Genomic DNA, 18,423 nt, shown 5'->3' with positions numbered 1-18,423 from the left:
CATGCATCTGATTAAGTCTGACTCAGTTTCCTCCAATGTTAGGTGGTGTGGACGTATATCCCATCCACCTATTTTAAGCCTGGCATACTGCATGAGCAGTATATATTGTTTAAGTGTGGGAATGCTCATATCCCATCATTTCTCTGTTCTTTTATGGTAATCCCCATAATTATCTCAGGTGTCATAATACAGTATTGGATTTGGCCTTGACATCTGTTACCAATTATATTAGATTCTTTAATTTCTCATAATGGCATGAGGATAATTAGGCAGATGATGCAAAAAGTGATGAAACAAAGATAAAAATTATTTTTAAAAAAATTAATATAGCAGCAACTGTTTTTTCAATTTACCCTCCACAAGGTAGAGGGGGGAACTATAGTAATATTAAGTTTTAGAGAATGTTTCAATTTTTGTTTTATGTTTCATGTATAACAACTAAGATTCTGAATTTCCTTAGACATTTTTGAGAACCTTCATTGTTTGATTTGATTATTGACAAAACTATTTTAAAGTTGTGTTAAGCTCTATTTTGTAGGAAATTTTCCTGTCTGATTACCAGCATCCACACATCAACCCCTGAAAAGACTTCCATTCCATGACTGTTAAGGGCTAAAATTCTAGCTAAACCGTCTAAAATATCTAATGAGTGGTCGCCAATAAATTATAAGCTTTAGCAAGAGTTAGACTTTTAAGCATTTATTAAGGAGAATAAGAATTTGGTAAAGAGAGAGAAAAAGGCCTAGATTCCTATCTATTAAAGGGAGAGCACATTTCTAGCTCTGCTCTCCACCAGAGTCCAGAGGAAAGAGAGCGAGACTGAGCGCCAGTCTCTTCCTTCCTCCTCCCACTACCTGCGTCACTTCCTCACGCCAAAGAAAAGACTCCTGGTCTTGCCCTCAAAGACCTTCGCTTCATGGGTGAAACTCTTCTACAGTAAATCTCTAGCAGGTGGCGTTATTCCAATCGTTACAATGACTATACCCAGAGGACATCCCAAGAACCATGAGAAAAAGACTTTCAAAGACTTTAAATGAATAGTTTTCTTTTGTTGATTTGTATTCCTTTCTGTTGTTACGTACACCATTTGTAATATATAGGCTAATGTCAAAGCATCAGTTCATGTCCCCTCTGGACAAAACTTTTCTCTCTCTTTTCTATATTGTTATTAACACATTGTTTGCTAGCATACGGTATTATATTCTGTTATTTTTGACTGTTTCATTGAGGAAACACCCCATGTTTCTTGAAGAAACAAAGGGGGGACTGTAACAATTGGAACTACACCACCTGCTTGAGACTTACTATAGGAAAGCTCCGCCATGAGAAGGCGCCTGAGGGCAAGACGTGGCTTTTCTTTGGTGTCAGGAACTGATGTTTGCTTGTGGGAGGAAGAGGGGGTGAAGCTGGCTCTCACTCTCTTTCATCAGGACACTGGTGGAGAGTGGAGCTAGAAATGCGCTCTCCCTTTAATAGATAGATGAATCTAGGCCTTTCTCTTTCTCTTCACCAAATTCTTATTCTCCTTAATAAATGCTTAAAAGTCTAAACTCTTGCAGCTTATAATTTATTGGCGACCACTCATTAGATATTTTAGACAGACTAGCTAGAATTTTACCCCCTTACAGTTCCATATTGATATCAACTGTGATGTTTAAAATCTAAATGTGTGGTCACCTTAAATTAGAAGCTTTAGCACCAGTCTTTGGACATTAAGCATTTATTAAAGCATACTAGGCATTAGTAAAAAGAGAACAGGTGGAGTTCAGAAAGTTATGAAAAGGCCTAGCTAGCCTAGAGTTCCAGCTTGGTCTGATTCTTCCTTAAGTCCTCCACCACCAGCCTGCTTCAACCATGGACTCCCTCAAACTGAGTGTGGAAGCTTTTTATAGGTCTGGAGCATAGGTGGTCATGCTGCTTCAAGTTGATTGGTTAGCATCATCCAAATCCATTGGTTCACTGGACTTGAAGGTGGTCCCGAGTTGAGTTCAAAGTCCTTAGCTTCTGAGATCAATAGCTTCTTAAGGGCCTGCCAGGTGTGGTTACAATCTAATTAATGTGAAGTAGGCTAATCAACAAAGTCAATCACTCTCACTTAATCAGTTTAGATTAATCTCCAGGTGGTGCCTTTAAGTATCTGCCAAATCCCATTATTTTATCACACAATCCATTAATTACTCACTGGGTCCAATCATTCAACAATGCCTGAATCCACCTTACTTTGATATAACCAACATCTCTGTACCTTGTTCTTTGTCAAATGTTTTGCTGAAATCTAGGAAAACGATCCATAACACTCTCTTCAACTATCCATCAAGTAGTCCTGTGAAAAAGATAAAATGAGACTAGTCTGATCTAGACAATAACCTTTTCTTTATGTGACTATAACAGATAATCTGTTCTTTATGAAGCCATTCTGACTCCTTGAGGTTATAGGCTTTTTTTCTAACTGATCACCAGCCATCCCCTTTCATCACACATTCTAGAGTTTTATCAGGAATTGAGGCAAAGCTTAATGGGGCTTAGAGCTTGCCGATTCCATCCTCTTCCTTTTTTCAAAATTCATGCAAGACAAGATAAAGGATTCCTCCTTTATCTTCTTCATGGTAAAGTGGAAATTGAAAAATCTGTAAGCAGAATGCCTTCCATTTGATTACTCAGAAATGTAACTGAATTCACTGAATCCATTAATAAAAAAAAGAAAATCCCATAATTAACATGTATCAAAATATGCAAATTAGATTTTTTTAAGTGAAAAGATTTAGAATTGTAGGTTAAGGTTAGAGAAATAGTAAGAGGTTATTAATCAAGTTAAGTACCTTGTTTTAAAGGAACAACGATTACTAGCTGTGTGACCCTGGACAAGTTACTTAACCCTCATTGCCCCACAAGAAAAAAAAAGGAAACTGGGACCCACAGTTAGGTGATTTGTCCATACATGGACTACTTGAATAGCCTTCTAGTCGGCCTCTATGCCTAAGGTCCTTCTCTCCAGTTCATCCTTGATTCACCTATCAAAGTGACCTTCAAAAAGTATAGGCCTGACGACATTACTCACTTATACAATTAAACTCCAATGGTTCCCTAATTTCCTCCAGGATCAAATATGAAACCTACTCTTTGGTTTTGAAAGGGGTTTATAACTTGACCCTTTCCTGCCTTTCCAGTCTTCTTCAACCTCATTCTCCTCCACGTATTCTCCATTCCAGGTACACTAATCTCCTTGCTGTTCCTTGAACAACACACTGTCCCTCCTGACTCAGGTCATTTTCATTGTTCCTCCTGCCTAGAATGCTCTCCCTTTTCACCTCCATTTCCTGGCTTAAAGTCTCAGTTAAAATCCTACCTTCTGTAAGAAATCTTTCTTGGGCCTCAATTGGTGTGTCTTCCCTTGGAGATGATCTTCAGTTTATCCCGTATATATCTTGTTTGTACACAACTGTTTCTACATTGTCTTCCCTATCAGAGTGTCAGCTCCTTGACTTTATTTGTACCCCAGCACTTAGTACAACACCTGGAATGTAGTAGGTGCTTAATAAAAATGCTTGTTGAAGGCCATATGGCCAGTTGATGGCAAAATTAAGAGCAGAGACCAGGTAGATCTTTTTTTTTTTTTTTAATGAGGCAATTGGGGTTAAGTGACTTGCCCAGGGTCACACAGCTGGTAAGTAGTAAGTGACTGAGGCCGGATTTGAACTCAGGTACTCCTGAATCCAGGGCCGGTGCTCTATCCACTGCACCACCGAGCTGCCCCCAGGTAGATCTTCTAATTTTTTAACTTACAATATACCATATAATTTGAAATTACTTCATCTTTCAAGGGTTCAAGAAGGAAAATTTAGTAATTAGGTGGCAAAGGGACAGCTAGGTGGTGCAGTGGATAGAGCACCGGCTCTGGAGTCAGGAGTACCTGAGTTCAAATCCGGCCTCAGACACTTAACACTTATTAGCTGTGTGACCCTGGGCAAGTCACTTAACCCCGATTGCCTCATTTAAAAAAAAAAGTAATTAGGTGGCAGAATAGAAAGAACACTAGGCCTAGAGTCAGGAAGATTTGAGATCAAATCCAGGTTCAGACACTAATAAGCTATGTGACCTTGGATAAGTCATTCAATTTCTGCCTCAGTTTCTTCAAATATAAAAATGGGAATACTAATAGCACTTACCTTACAGGGCTGTTGTACAGATCAAATAAGAAAACAAATGAGAAAATATCTGTAAAAGCATTTAGTGCAGTGCCTAGCACAGAGTAGACACTAAATGATTTTTTCCCCTTACCCTACCCTCATCTAATTTAAGTAAATTTTAGACATAAAATTATCCATTAAGGTGAGTCTGCATTAATTTTTTTTAAAGTGTGCGCACTTTAAATAATAAAAATCTAACATTTCAATTTTGAAAATTTTAGGAGCTGCAATAAAACAAATAAAAGGACTCAAAGTGAACAGACCATAACTTTATTGGAGATATACTCAGCTACAATTATTACATTAAAAAAACTATTAAAGGTAATTGTGATCCATAAGGTGCAGACTGCAAATTTCTGCAGCATGATTACAGTATGAATGAATTACATTTTATGTCCCTTAGAGACAGCTGCAGCATGTGATGGTAAATATTTTATTGTCCATCAAATTATATTTGTTATTAATTCTACTTGATTTTAACCATCTTTTACATCAAAACTATTTACAATTTTAAAAAGCCTGCAATTTCCCATTCCTGTTCACAAAACATTTGCGCTTTTTGCTACACAACCTGCTGCTGCAGTGAATATTGAGTGCATTGACAAAGCAATTTAAAATTGTCTGTGGTTGCTGCCCATGGAAGTGGGCTGGGGAAAAAAATCGACACAACGAATGATTGAAATGTATTTACAAGTTACCTTTGAAAATTTCATTTTAACTGCTAGTGGAATATATAATGGCCTACCGCAATGGAAATTTCCCAACATATTGCTACTGGTGTAACCACAATTTTGATTTTCATTTTTAATAGTCTTCGTCTTAAAATGGCATATCTTACTTAAAAACACTTAATGTACAATATAAAATAAAGGAATTCATTTGGAAATAAATTCCTGAAAATTAATCAGTGGTTGAAAAATATACACATTTGAACATACTTAAAATCACTTCATAAGGTAACAAATATGACAAGTGAATTTCCTTTCTGCAGATATGAAAGCCCCATGAGGGATGGATTTTATGTATACTGTAAATAGAGGTCTCAGGATCTCAGCTGGGTGGCACCGTCTGTATGTAAAAGGAGCTGAAGCCTTAACTCAGCATTCATAGTCTTAAGTCAGCTGGGCCTTTCAATGAGTTCTGAGACTGTACTGTGGTTGGCTTAAATTTCTATTATGTTCTGTACTCTGAAGTCACAGCATAATTTCCAGTAACAATGCTGAAAGAACAGGCTGTTATGTGAATAATAGCAGTTATGAACTGAACAAACAGAACCGGAGTTTCTTGATATTTAAACAGGGTGTATTATTTCAGGCGCTTGACTCTTTCAGAGGCCAGTCCAGTACACCAGGTATGTGAAATATTGGTTTGTTCAGAGATAATTACAGGAGTGTCAGAGGTCATTCTAATTTTAATCACTTCACATAACAATAAAAATATAACCAACAATTTTAAAACATAATTAAGAATTTTGTTAACACATCTTTGTTGTATTTTCACAAACAGTAAAAATGCCACAGACATTACAAATGACCTATTTAAGTTGTGCAAGTATATGACACATTGCAGGCATTATAATTATCTTTTTCAAATTCAGTAAATCAAAACAGCAGCAAGGCCAAACCACATTTTTTCCTCTCTGTTAAGCATATTTTCCTTGAAATGAGGTAAAGCATGGTACCAAGTGCAATGCTTAATTGTGCTACATGAACAGAACAGCGCAAAAAAAGCTATTAAAAACGCAGCATAGTTAGAACTGTTGAAAGTACAGTATAATAGAAATAAGAAAAAATTTTAAATGTTTGGAGGTTCATGCCAACTAAGCCCCACAAAATCCTCTCAGAAGAAGTCTGTGCAGATCCTCTCTCAAGATTGGTTGCAACAGTCTCCTATGACTTACTATTCTTCATACTATCAGATCTTTAATAGTATTTTCTGCTCAACGCTGCAAACACGTGAACAGAAGGGAATACAAAGTTCTATTACATGGCAACATAGGGTGATCTGTCTTAGATGGATGTAAAACATTTCGATGAGGTTACACTAAGGAAGAAATTTACAGGATCAAAAACATATCAGCAGCAGGAACTATAGTTTAGCAGTCACAAGATACCTATTTCAGATACCGAAGTCATAGTCTCACCTAGTAACGAGGGGATCATTGAATGCTTCAGAAAGGCAAGATACAAATTAAATTAAGCTCTTTTTCCCCCAACAAAAATGGAATAGCTGTTGATAAAACACTTTGATGGCAGCAGGAAATTTGAACCCCTGAGAATCCTATGACCTAATTTTGTTTTAATATCAACTGAGATTATTAATCTTTTTTTTAAGTTAGAAAAGATACTGAGGAATGTTTTCTCCAATGTCGTGTCACTTTGAAAACATTTGATCTTAGTGCCAGGAGATAATGGAATTTCTATTCATTTGTTTAAAAATTAACGTTTCTATTCATTTCTTTAAAATTATCCTAAAACCTTAATTTTTGGCATCAGGTATTTTATAAATTACCAAGGGATTGTTGAAATGACTGCCACATATAACCAATGCAAATAACATCAATATCAATCCTTATTTTTAGCAGCTGTAAAAATTTACATACAGATCAAGACCAACTTGGTTTTAGCATGCTATATCATCTTAGGTTGAGATTTTTTTTAATCACATTAAAATGACTTTCCTTAAAATTAATTTGTTCTTAAAATTCATTAAATAATTTAGAATCTCAATTTAAATTTTAAGACATCTGAGTCCAATAAATAAGCTTAATTTCCAAGAAGCTTAATCTCCCCTGTCACTTAGGCTTCTTTTGAAAGCTGGAGCTGACAGTTCTCTTCATGTGCATGCACAAAGGGGTTGTTCTCTGGAGCAGTTAAAAGCAAGGAATACAGTATTCAATTGTGAGTTAACACATCAAAAACAGCATTACATGAAGCATCAAGTTCAGATTGATGTGCTGGAAAACATCAAATACCTCTGCTCAGCTTTCTCAAACTTCAAGCATAATTAATGGAGCAAAATTGCAGCAAACCTCTACTGGTATATTGGTGGGAGTACAAAATTTACCCACAGCTTTTTAAAGGTAAATTAAGAGGTATTATAGTTACAGTGCAAAAAAAAATTAAAATTTCAAGCATAATACATAAACATAGCACCAAACAGAAAAAAAAATGCATGCAAAAGAAAAATAAAAGAACTGAGGTATTTAAGTGAAGAGTGCCTACCAAATCTAATCAAAGAAATTTAGGCCCAAAGCCTACAAATGCAACTTTTTTCTTTCTTTCTTGCTTTTTTTTTTCCAAATAGACTGAAACAACAATGAGCTAGTTTCTCTAAATCAATGACCTAAATCACAGGTGTTCCAAGTACGGCAGTTTATCTCTAACATCAAACTTTTCCTGGCATTTAACAGCAGAGCTTTGGTAGGTGACACACGCATGCAACATTGTGAAAAGCACAGTAAGAAATTCCTATGAGAAGTCTAAGTGTAAAGGTGCTCTGGTTTTTTTCTTTTTTAATAAGTAACCAATCAATTATAAAATCTGCAGCATATTTTAGGTGTGATATGTCTAAGGTTATTTTGTTAGAGCAACGGCTTGGCTTCCATGGCAAAATTTTCCCCCATAAACATTCCCTTAATTAGAACTATCTAGCTGGCATTTTTCAATGAAATTAAAGATTTAGCCAAAGACCACTTATATTTATGGCATCAAAAAATTCCATAGATTAACCATATATTTTGTGTTTTCTCTTTAAACAATTTATGTAAGTTCACTATGAAGGTAAAGTATTATAATCCAGCTACATTAATTAATGAATTGTAAATATTGAGCTGCTTCATCATACGACATATGACAAAATGCAGGGAATGTAAAATAAATTTGTTCTAAAAAGATTAGAAATAAAAAAAGCACATCCATGAGGGTTTTACTTTTTAAGGCAAGAACCTTTTCTATACAAGATCATGTGGCATCAGAAAACTGAAATTTTATCCTACCAGTATGCCAGCCCAGCCATTTCAATTATAAATCTGTCCCTAACTAATAAGTGCAATAATGATTGGGAACGTCATCTGACACTAAGATAACATGGAAATAGAGGACAATACTGACTGGCACACTTATTTTCTCTCATCCCATATCATTCAGTACGGTTTATAAACTGTTTCATGACTGGCACTAGTGCACAGATGGAGGAATTTCAAGATCACACTACAGAAATCTAGCAACTGCTTTAGTTGTATGCTCCCTGGCCTTCTAACACTAAGCAAAGCTGCACTGACAAGACCTGACAACAATGGTTTTGGAGACTTGCTCAATGTCATCATTAAAGCACTCTTGTGATTAAGCAAAGCAGAAGTGAGGAAAGAAGACAAGATTGTGTTTGCGCAAAAGACTAAAACTACCATTAGTTCCAACATTTTTATACATGTTAAAATGTTTGACTCTGCTACTACTCTGTTTTCAAACAAACTTTAAATTCTGTCTTCAATTTGTTCCTCTCAACATCAACTTTAAAATTCTTTAAAAAATGTGTTTTATTCTCAGTTTTGCTCTTTGTTTCCAAGTGGGCGTCTCAGCTGTTGGGAACCTGAGGCTGATTTGCTTTGAGGCTTCGTAGCGCTCTCCTCGCAGCTGCAGATTTGGCAATCCTGTAGCTCCGGCCAACACCTTTAAACTTTCCCTTTCCTACTACTTCCACAGTAACTCGGACCTTCCCATCATAGGTTCTCTCTGCAGGGCTGAAAGAAAACCAACATTCCTAATGAGAGGCCCAATCACATTTTCTTGTATGTGACACCAAGGAGACTGCACAAAAGAGAGATTTATTTAGCCTTGCCTTGGTTCCTTAATTCAGCATAAAATGGTAAAAGTAAAAAGTGTTGTGGGTAAATAGACTAGAAGATATAAATTACCAAGGTAGAGACTGTTAAAATGATAGAACCCTTATAAATAAAATTACTATTGATTCTGATTTTTTAGTGACTATAAAAGTTTATGATAACAAAGACAAAGACTGATTTGGCTTTAACCCACATCTGATAATGTGACTAATACTTAAATTAACCATTCTAAAATGACTTCCCTTAAAACCAATTTTTTAAAATCATTACATTTAAAATCTCAATTTAAGTTATATACATTTGTACCCAAAATATGCTTAATTTCTCAGATACTTCCTCTTCCCTTCACTCGGGCTACTAATTCATAATACAGAGTAACTATATCAAAGATCTAGATATATCTGTTTCTATGGGTTTAGCTATATCTGTCTATCTATAAATAAACAGGTACAATTTAACAAAGCATTTTCCTCAGAGAAATCCAATAAAATCAAAGCCAGTTAAAAATTAGCTTGGCTCTTCTCTTTGTTATATATGTGAGATTTTAGGCAACTTACTTAACTACTCCGGGTCTCAGTTTCCTCATTATCCACTAGATAAGCACCTAAAAAGCCACTGTAGCTTTAAATCTTAGAAACAAATCTGTGGTACTAAGTAATTATCCCAATTTTATAAATGGGAAAACCCAGGCTCAGAGAGGAGGAATGACTTGCCCACAGAGAGGGTTAATAAAGACAGAGCCAGGATCAGCACATGGGGCTTCTAACTTTCTTGCTTGGTGATCTTTTCACTCAACCATAGAGCCTCTACATGAAAAAGTCTAATTTCCCCACTAAGAATCAGTTATTGTTACTGGTGTCATTTAGTGGACTGTCACAGAGGAGAATGACATATGTGTAGCAGGAACTTAATGACTGCTGAATTGACCTGAGCCTCCACGTGAGGTTCTTCTTACCTAAATTTGGCAGTTTCTGGTTCCATCTCAAGCAATTCTCGCACAGGAGAACGGGGCACATTAGCAGAAAATTTTTCTATAATCAGATTGAAAACATATTATGAATAATTTTCCCTTACAAATTATTTTGCAATTCATCATTTCCTGAAAGCAAATAATACCTATTAATGGTCGCATCATCGGATAGTAGACTTGCCACACCATTTCCAATGACATTCCACTATCCATATAAATGGCACCAGCAAGTGATTCAAATATATCTCCCATGGCCTTCGGTACTTCTATATCTTCCTCTTTCTCTTCATCCTCCTCTGATCGTCTAAGCTGTTAAAAAAAAAAAAAGAACAGGAATATTTTTAAAATTAATCTTCATATAACATAATCATATTCCTTGATGTTTCATTTCAGTAAAGGTCAGCAACTTTTTCAACATCCCAAACAAATTATAAACCACAATGCTGTACCATATTAAAAAAAAATTCAAAGCTGAAAATGCAACTACCCCCCCCCAACTCAACTAAACTAAGCCAAAGAACACTTTCTATAGGAAGACTATTTTTTGAAAGTAGTACCTTTTATGTCCCTCTAAGAATAATGACCTAACAATATTCTGTCATACTTGAGTCCTACTGAACCTACTTTTTTCTTTTTGGGGGGGGGGGAGCAGGTGGGGCAATGAGGGTTAAGTGATTTGCCCAAGGTCACACAGCTAGTTAAGTGTCAAGTGTCTGAGGCTAGATTTGAACTCAGAACCTCCTGACTCCAGGGCCGGTGCTCTATTCACTGTGCCACCTAGTTGCCCCAAGGAAGACTATTTTTTTGTTTAGAATACCAGTTATGGAGTTACTTCCAGCCAAGATGAATTCCCAAAAGGATACATTCAGCCAGTTCAGCTCTTATATATCTACTCCAACAAAAACCTAAAAATCATACTGAAGTGAATAATGATCAAGAAATCCAATGAAAAATTACATTAAATTATTTGTTCAACCCCAGAAGTGCAGAAGGTGTTAGCCAAAAAGCCACGGGCAATAGTCACTATAATAGCCAACAGCAGAATAACTAACCAAGAATGTGGTCTCCTAGTATAGCCAGAAATGTGCCAGAAACGTGTAGTCTACAAGACTATACCCAGTCAGTCAGTGAAAGCAAAAAGGCTCCCATGAGAAAGCATCAAGGGTGTAGCAATGACCAGTATGGGTAGCATAATGCTATGGTCTAAAACTAAGGCTAGAGAAGTGAGTGAATGCAGGAAGAAACAACCTACTAGGGGCAGCTAGATGGTGCAGAGGATAGAGCACTGGCCCTGGATTCAGGCAGACCTGAGTTCAAATCCAGCCTCACACACTTAACACTTACTAGCTGTATGACCCTGGGCAAGTCACTTAACCCCAACTGCCTCACCAAAAAAAACAAAAACAAAAACAAAAACTCAGAAAAAAAAACAAAAACAACCCACTATATGGAATAAAAGATTCAGAAATATCCAAAAACCCAACTATGAGCATATAAAAGCCAGTTTGACTGGTTCAGTCCCAGGCCCCCTAGACATATGCATGCTGATGCTTAACTGATCCAGAATGCCTCTTCCTCAACCCTCCCCTGCCACCATCACTTTTATGCTGTGGTTCAGAGTGAGTTTTCCTGGCTCCTTGTCCTTCATTCCTCATTCCTTATTAGGCAATTCAGAGAAGGCCTGCATTTCAGTGGTCCATAATACCCTCACTGACTCACCTCACTGGTGACAGGGCAGTTTTCTATAAGTGCCATATCAGCTATTTGTTTAAAAACTTTATATAAGTTTGAACCTTAAATGGCTCTCGGCTTTTGGGGGCCTTTGATAATGTGCATTCCACTGTAAAACTGAACCAACAGTCTCATGTACTGCCTGTGGAATTAGGGACAATGGGGCCCACATACCTATGCTGTTCTCCACTGGCATTCCTTCTGTACCTGCCACTCCTGTGTATCAATGTCACTTTTCAGGACCAATTCTCTACCCTTTTTTTTTTAACTGCAACTGATGTCTAACGTTGAATAGAAAGAGCATTGCCATCAGGATGGCTTTTTAAAGGATGAAATCCCCTGAAGGGGGACGTCTGTGGGAGTGGGACTCCTGCCCATGCAGTTGTAAGGGGCTAAAATTCTAGCTAGTCTGTCTAAAATATCTAATGAGTGGTTGCCAATAAATTATAAGCTTTAGCAAGAGTTAGACTTTTAAGCATTTATTAAGGAGAATAAGAATTTGTTAAAGAGAGAGAGAAAGGCCTAGATTCATCTATCTATTAAAGGGAGAGCACATTCCTAGCTCCACTTTCAACCAGAGTCCTGACAAAAGAGAGAGTGAGAGCGCCAGCCTCGTCCCCTCTTCCTCCCACAAGCAAATGTCACTTCCTGACACCACTGCATGTCTTGCCCTCAGACACTTTCTCCTCATGGCGGAGCGTCCTGCAGTAAGTCTCCAGCAGGTGGCGTCATTCAAATCATTACAAAGTATAGTGTCTGTATGCCAGAAAGCCGAAGATTCCAAGGGGGTTCAGTGATCAAAGGACTTAACCCCTTGGTCCTTCCAGAATTTCAGAGATGGGTTATCTGGGAACAAAAGATTAACCCCCAGGGTTACAAAGGGGAATACAGATTCTATCCCTTGGCTGCTACTCAAGATAACAGACAAAAGCCCTCACAAAGAGAAGGTAGGAACAGCAGTGCAAAATTTACACTGGCTCCACTCAGCCTGATGGCTGAACTGAAGAGCAGATTGCCAGTGACCAGAGATGTGAAGGCTTAATGAGGAAGAACTCACACAATGCATATACCTTATTCAAATGACATCAGGGACAAAAAGCTGCTCTGTTAGGAAAGATGAAGGGTTTAGAGGGAAGCTTCATATACTCCAAAGTAATTTCTTCAGAGGAGGAAGAAAAAGCAGAAGGAGGAAATTCAGGAAGTTTATGTTCTTCTGGACAGAGACCCCCTAACCTAACCCTGCCTCCATCCAAGAGAGCTGGGGGTTGGTTGGTTCTGTTATAAAAATATTTAATGGGAAAATAAAGGAAGGAAAAAGAAACACACTAGTATAGAAAGAAGGAAGAAGGGGGTGGAACTTAACTATTTCTTATAATTAACTGGGATGGGGGGAGCAGGCATCAGATGAATCAGTCTTATCTGAACCTTCCAAAGGAAGGCTGAATGCGCGCGCGCGCGCACACACACACACACACACACACACACACACACACACACACACACAGAGTTTGGTAGAGAAATACAACAAATTCAACAGGGAAAGAGGTGGGGAGAGGGAAAGGAAGAGTTAGAATTCTCCTGAATCACTGGTTGAGGTGGGGAAATTGGAATACTCCTTGCTCCCCATTGCCACTTCCAGGTTTTCCCTCTACCCACCATCAGTCAGTAACCTCTCTTTTTTTTTGAAGTTTACTCAATTCATATTTACCATCCAATTGAAATTCTTTTTTTTTTTTTTTTGCAGGGCAATGGGGGTTAAGTGACTTGCCCAGGGTCACACAGCTAGTAAATGTCAAGTGTCTGAGGGTGGATTTGAACTCAGGTACTCCTGAATCCAGGGCCGAGGCTTTATCCACTGTGCCACCTAGCCGCCCCCATCCAATTGAAATTCTAATAGCTGTTTCGTCTTCTCCAAGATTTCTTTCTTTAATGAACAGTTCAGTGTCTGACTCGGCATTTTTTTCCTCCTCTATTCTTGCCTTCATACTAAGGGACTTCAACATATATGTAGATACTCCTTCAAAACCATAACTTTACAGTTCCTCAATTTACTTATTTCACCTGACCTACCCTTTCACCCCACCTCAGCTACACACAAAGATGGTCATACTCTTGATCTTGCCATCACTCACAAATGCAACATTTACATGCTCAAGAACTCCAAAAATCTCTTACCTGATCATAAACTATAGTCATTCCACATCTCCATTGGAACCCCAAAGCCTATTCTTTCTCTACGCCATGACCTCCAATTCCTTGATTCCTCAGTTTTTCACCTGGTCATCATCCACGCACAAGCTCCTTTCTCCTCACTCCTTCCCCATCTTGACCCTTTGGTAAACCCATTTAACTCTACACTTTCTTCTTGATTCCCTTGCCCCCTTATCTTATTAAAGATCACTGTGCACTCAAGGATCAAAATTCCAAAAGAGAATTTGAGCTGATTCTATTAGGCTATTTGCACTACCACATCCTAAAGGGCTATTTAAGGACTTAAATTTCCCCTGAACATTCGATGTGCATTTACCACTAACTTCCCAATGGTATTCACCCCTTCTTTATGCTGCCATAAAAACATCAAACTATAAGGTTACAAATATACTGCAACATAGTGATGTTAAATTCAACACAACTCAGAAACCACTAACCTCAGAATCCATTCCTTGCATTTCATTCTTCTCAAGCTGAAACTGCACAAAATCATCAATAACATGGAATAGTTCAGGAGAAACAGCTTTGAAGTACTTGTGGTAGTCATACTTGACAGCTAATGATGCAAAGATAGTATTATTGACAAGAGCAGATCGTAGGTCAGTTAGAACTCCTGGGGAGTGTTGCCGTGGGTCTTCATAAAGGTGCTTGGTTATGAGGTAGTCCAAAATTGCATCTCCCAGAAATTCCAAGCGCTGATAACAATCTGTGAGGGGGGAAAGTTTTTGTTTTTTAAAGCAGTTACCACAACAAATTCTCAAAACATTACATGTTAGGCACTTTTTGTGGAAGCAAAAATCTGGAAATAAAGTAAGTGTTCATCTTTTGGAGAACAGCAAAATATATTAGAACATATGAATAATGGAATATTACTGTAATACAAGAAGCAATGAATATAAAGAACTCAGAGAGACCTGGGAAGACTTATGAACAGATGCACAGTGAAGTGAGGAGAACCAGGAAAACAATATTCAGAACTATTAATAATGCAAATGAAAATACTACAAAGGATTAGGCCCTGAGGAATAAATGAGAAAATGCACCCCATCCTCCACCTTCTAGTAGAAACAAGAGGGTGGGGGTATTAGGAATTAATATCTAGATAGCATTATCATGTCGAGACAAAAGGTGTAAGGTTATCTTTAAAGTAGCTGTATGTGCAAAAAGAAATCTGTCGCCTCTGTGAACAACTTTAAGTAATCCACGAACTGTTCTTAAAGATGCATTTTTTAAAAGGTACTTTTATAAACTCATAGGATAAATGATCTAATAGGGAACTCAGAACATCCAGTCCATCCTCCTCATTTTATTTAGGAGAAGAGAATTACCTCATCACACAACAATCTAATTGGACTTGTCATCATGGATTTTTGGGGGGAAAAATGTGTTTTCTTGCTAACATATTTCAGAAAGATACATTAAGTTGAGGGATTATATTCTAAAAGATATTGAGAATTTAAATTCATAGGCTAAAATTTATACTACAAAATTAGTCATTTATTTCATCATTTATAAAAGCCTGAAAGATACCCCACTAAGGAATAATATTTACCAGTTAGTGACTTTGTCATATATTCAGGCACTGATTTGACCAAGTAGTCAATGGGTGAGTTATTATAAAATTTTCAGTAATATATCATCACTTCAGCATAATTAGTGTTATATTACTCAACGTGAATTTTGGGAAAAGGAAGGTCTTTTTGTACACGTGAACTCAGAGTCAGATTCTGACACCCATGGATTTGGAAAGTAAAGAGTTGAGAGGTGAATTTTTTTTTGGGGGGGGGGGTGAGGCAATTGGGGTTAAGTGACTTGCCTAGGGTCACACAGCTAGTTAAGTGTTAAGTGTCTGAGGCCGTATTTGAACTCAGGTCCTCCTGAATCCAGGGCTGGTGCTCTATCCACTGTGCCACCTAGCTGCCCCGAGGTGAATGTGTACTATCTTAGAAATGATTAAAAGACTTATTCATTAAGAGTCTCTTGAGTTTCCACGCTCAATAATGAATAAAAAAGAAATATGTGTATAAGATCAATGTTTTCCAGCAGTTTTGTTTCCAGCAGCCTTAACTACAAACCAATAATCAATTTACAAGCACTTACTAAACACCATGTGTCAGACAAAGTCCTAGGCACTGGGGATATAAATGCATAAAATGAAATATTCCCACTCACATTCTAAGGTGAGAGGCAACAACATAATTTTGTACCTACTGAATGAATATAAAGAAAGTAAATAGAAAGTAGTTAAATGAGTTAGTTTGAGAAGAAGAGCACTAGTTGTTAGAGGAATCAGGAAAGTCTTCGTGTACATGGTGATACCAGATCTGAAATTTTAAGAATTAGAGGGACTGGGGCAGGTAGGTGGCACAGTGGATAGAGCACCAGCCCTGGATTCAGGAGGATCTGAGTTCAAATCTGGCCTCACACACTTGACACTTAATAGCTGTGTGATCCTGGGCAAGTCACTTAACCGTCATTGCCCCGGAAAAAAAAAAAAAGAAAAAGAAAAAAGAAATAAACAAACAAAAAAAAAAATTAGAGGAATTTTTATATGGCAGAGGTGAGGGTAGGAATGGGGAATAGTAAAAACAAAGACATGGAGAGAGGAGATAGAGTGTCATGGGTGAAGAACAGAGAGAGTTCAGTTTAGCTGGATCAAACAACTTGGCAGAAGTGATGTCCAATGAGGCTGGAGAGAGAGCTTAGGATCAGACTATAAAGGGCTTTAAAAGCTCAGGATTCACAAAGGGTTGTGTTAGTAGAAGATAAAACAGATCTCATAGAAGTAGTACCAGCAAGACTTGGCAACTGATTAGATATAGAGGGTGAGCAAGAGTAAAGGATAATGCCATGGTTATGAAACTGGGAAATGAAAAGAACTGAGGTGAGTTTAACAGAAATAGAGAGGTGGGTTTTGGGGAAAAGATAATGCATTTTGAAATACTGCAAGTCTGAAGTTCAAGAAAGAAAATTGTCTTGGTTACATGAATAGGAATCACCCGCAAATCACTGAGAGCTGATGAGATCACTAAGAGTTAACACGAAGAAAAGAGATTGAGAAAAGCAGAAAATAACCACAACTGAGAGTTAAGTGATAACTTTGGAGGGAGCAGTTTCATTTGAGTGTTGAGGTTGGAAGACATACTGTAAAGGGTTGAGGAGAGAAGAGGAAGTGGAGGAGGCAATGGGCATCAACAACTTTTCTTAGAACTCACTGAAATAATTTAAATAACTGTTAATCTAAGTTCAAGCAAAATTTCAACTTCACTTTTGGGTTTTCTGGATATAATCACCCAACACCATCAATATGAAGCTGGCTTCTAAGTTCCAACTATTTCATGTACAATTCAACCTTATAGTGATTTTAAAAAATTTTTCCTGTTGGGTGGGCAAGAACTTGATAACTGAAATATTCTAAGGAATACCTGTGTATGTTGATTCAAGAATCAGTGACAGCATCAAAAAACATTTATTAAGCAACAAGTCTATGCCAGTCACTAGTTCTCAAGAAAATTATATTCTTTAGGGAAGAGGGTACAACATATGCACATGGACAGGTGTGTGTCACAGTGGATAGAGGAGTGGGCCTGATGTCAGGAAAACCTGCATTCAAATCCAGCCTCAGACACTTACTGGCTGTGTCTCCCTGGGCAAGTCACTTAACTTCTATTTGCCTCAGTTTCCTCATTTGTAAAATGGGGATAATAATACCTACCTCCCAGAGCTATTGTGAGAATCAAATGAAATAATATTTGTAAAGCACATAGCACAGAGCCTGGCATATAATAAGCACTATATAAATGTTAACTACTATTTTTATTTTAAAAAGTAAACATAAAGTAAGTAGAAAGTGAGGGGGTTGGGGAGTGGGACTAGCAGTTCAGGAGATCAGAAAGGCCCACTTCAGATGGGCTTTGAAGATAATTCAACTTTTTTTTTCCTCTTCAAGATCGGACAAGGGGCAGCTAGGTGGCGCAATGGATAGAGCACCGGCCCTGGATTCAGGAGTCCCTGAGTTCAAATCCGGCCTCAGACACTTAACACTTACTAGCTTTGTGACCCTGGGCAAGTTACTTAACCCCAACTGCCTCACCAAAAAAAAAAAAAAAAAAAAAAAAAGATCAGACAGAACAAAAGGGGATAAAGTCATATTAAATGGTATTACCAAGAATCACAGGACCTCTGGGTCACATAACCAAACAAGATGGAAGACTAGACATTTTCTTTGATCCTTAATACCTCTCAAATCTCTACAAAATAGGAATTATACACAAGAGATAAAGTAATTTCAACTGTCTACTTAGTCTAAGATTGTGAAATGCCCAGCATGGGAAGAGGCTAAGACAGTTTTGAGGTCCGGCTCGAGGATTATAGTACTACTTACCCCAGGGGAAGGAGTTGGAAAGTGAATGATAAGCAACTCTAAGGAGGGGAGACTAAAATGACCAAATATCTCAAGAAGACGAAAATTCAGTTAAAAA

At 37.6% G+C, this 18,423-nt stretch overlaps 1 protein-coding gene across 1 annotated transcript in view; it reads right to left on the bottom strand.

The window, feature by feature from the left end:
• Positions 1-4,441: 4,441 nt before the first annotated feature.
• Positions 4,442-18,423, bottom strand: part of DICER1 (dicer 1, ribonuclease III) — a 73,079-nt gene continuing 59,097 nt past the window's right edge. The window contains 4 exon segments of the mRNA XM_043989291.1: positions 4,442-8,928; positions 9,986-10,061; positions 10,147-10,309; positions 14,380-14,648. Coding sequence (XP_043845226.1) covers positions 8,763-8,928; positions 9,986-10,061; positions 10,147-10,309; positions 14,380-14,648 — 674 coding nt within the window. The 3' untranslated portion in view covers positions 4,442-8,762.

This window comes from Dromiciops gliroides, chromosome 2, assembly GCF_019393635.1.
Source record: "Dromiciops gliroides isolate mDroGli1 chromosome 2, mDroGli1.pri, whole genome shotgun sequence".
Taxonomy (NCBI): domain Eukaryota; kingdom Metazoa; phylum Chordata; class Mammalia; order Microbiotheria; family Microbiotheriidae; genus Dromiciops; species Dromiciops gliroides.
This window is presented reverse-complemented; position numbering and strand designations above follow the sequence as displayed.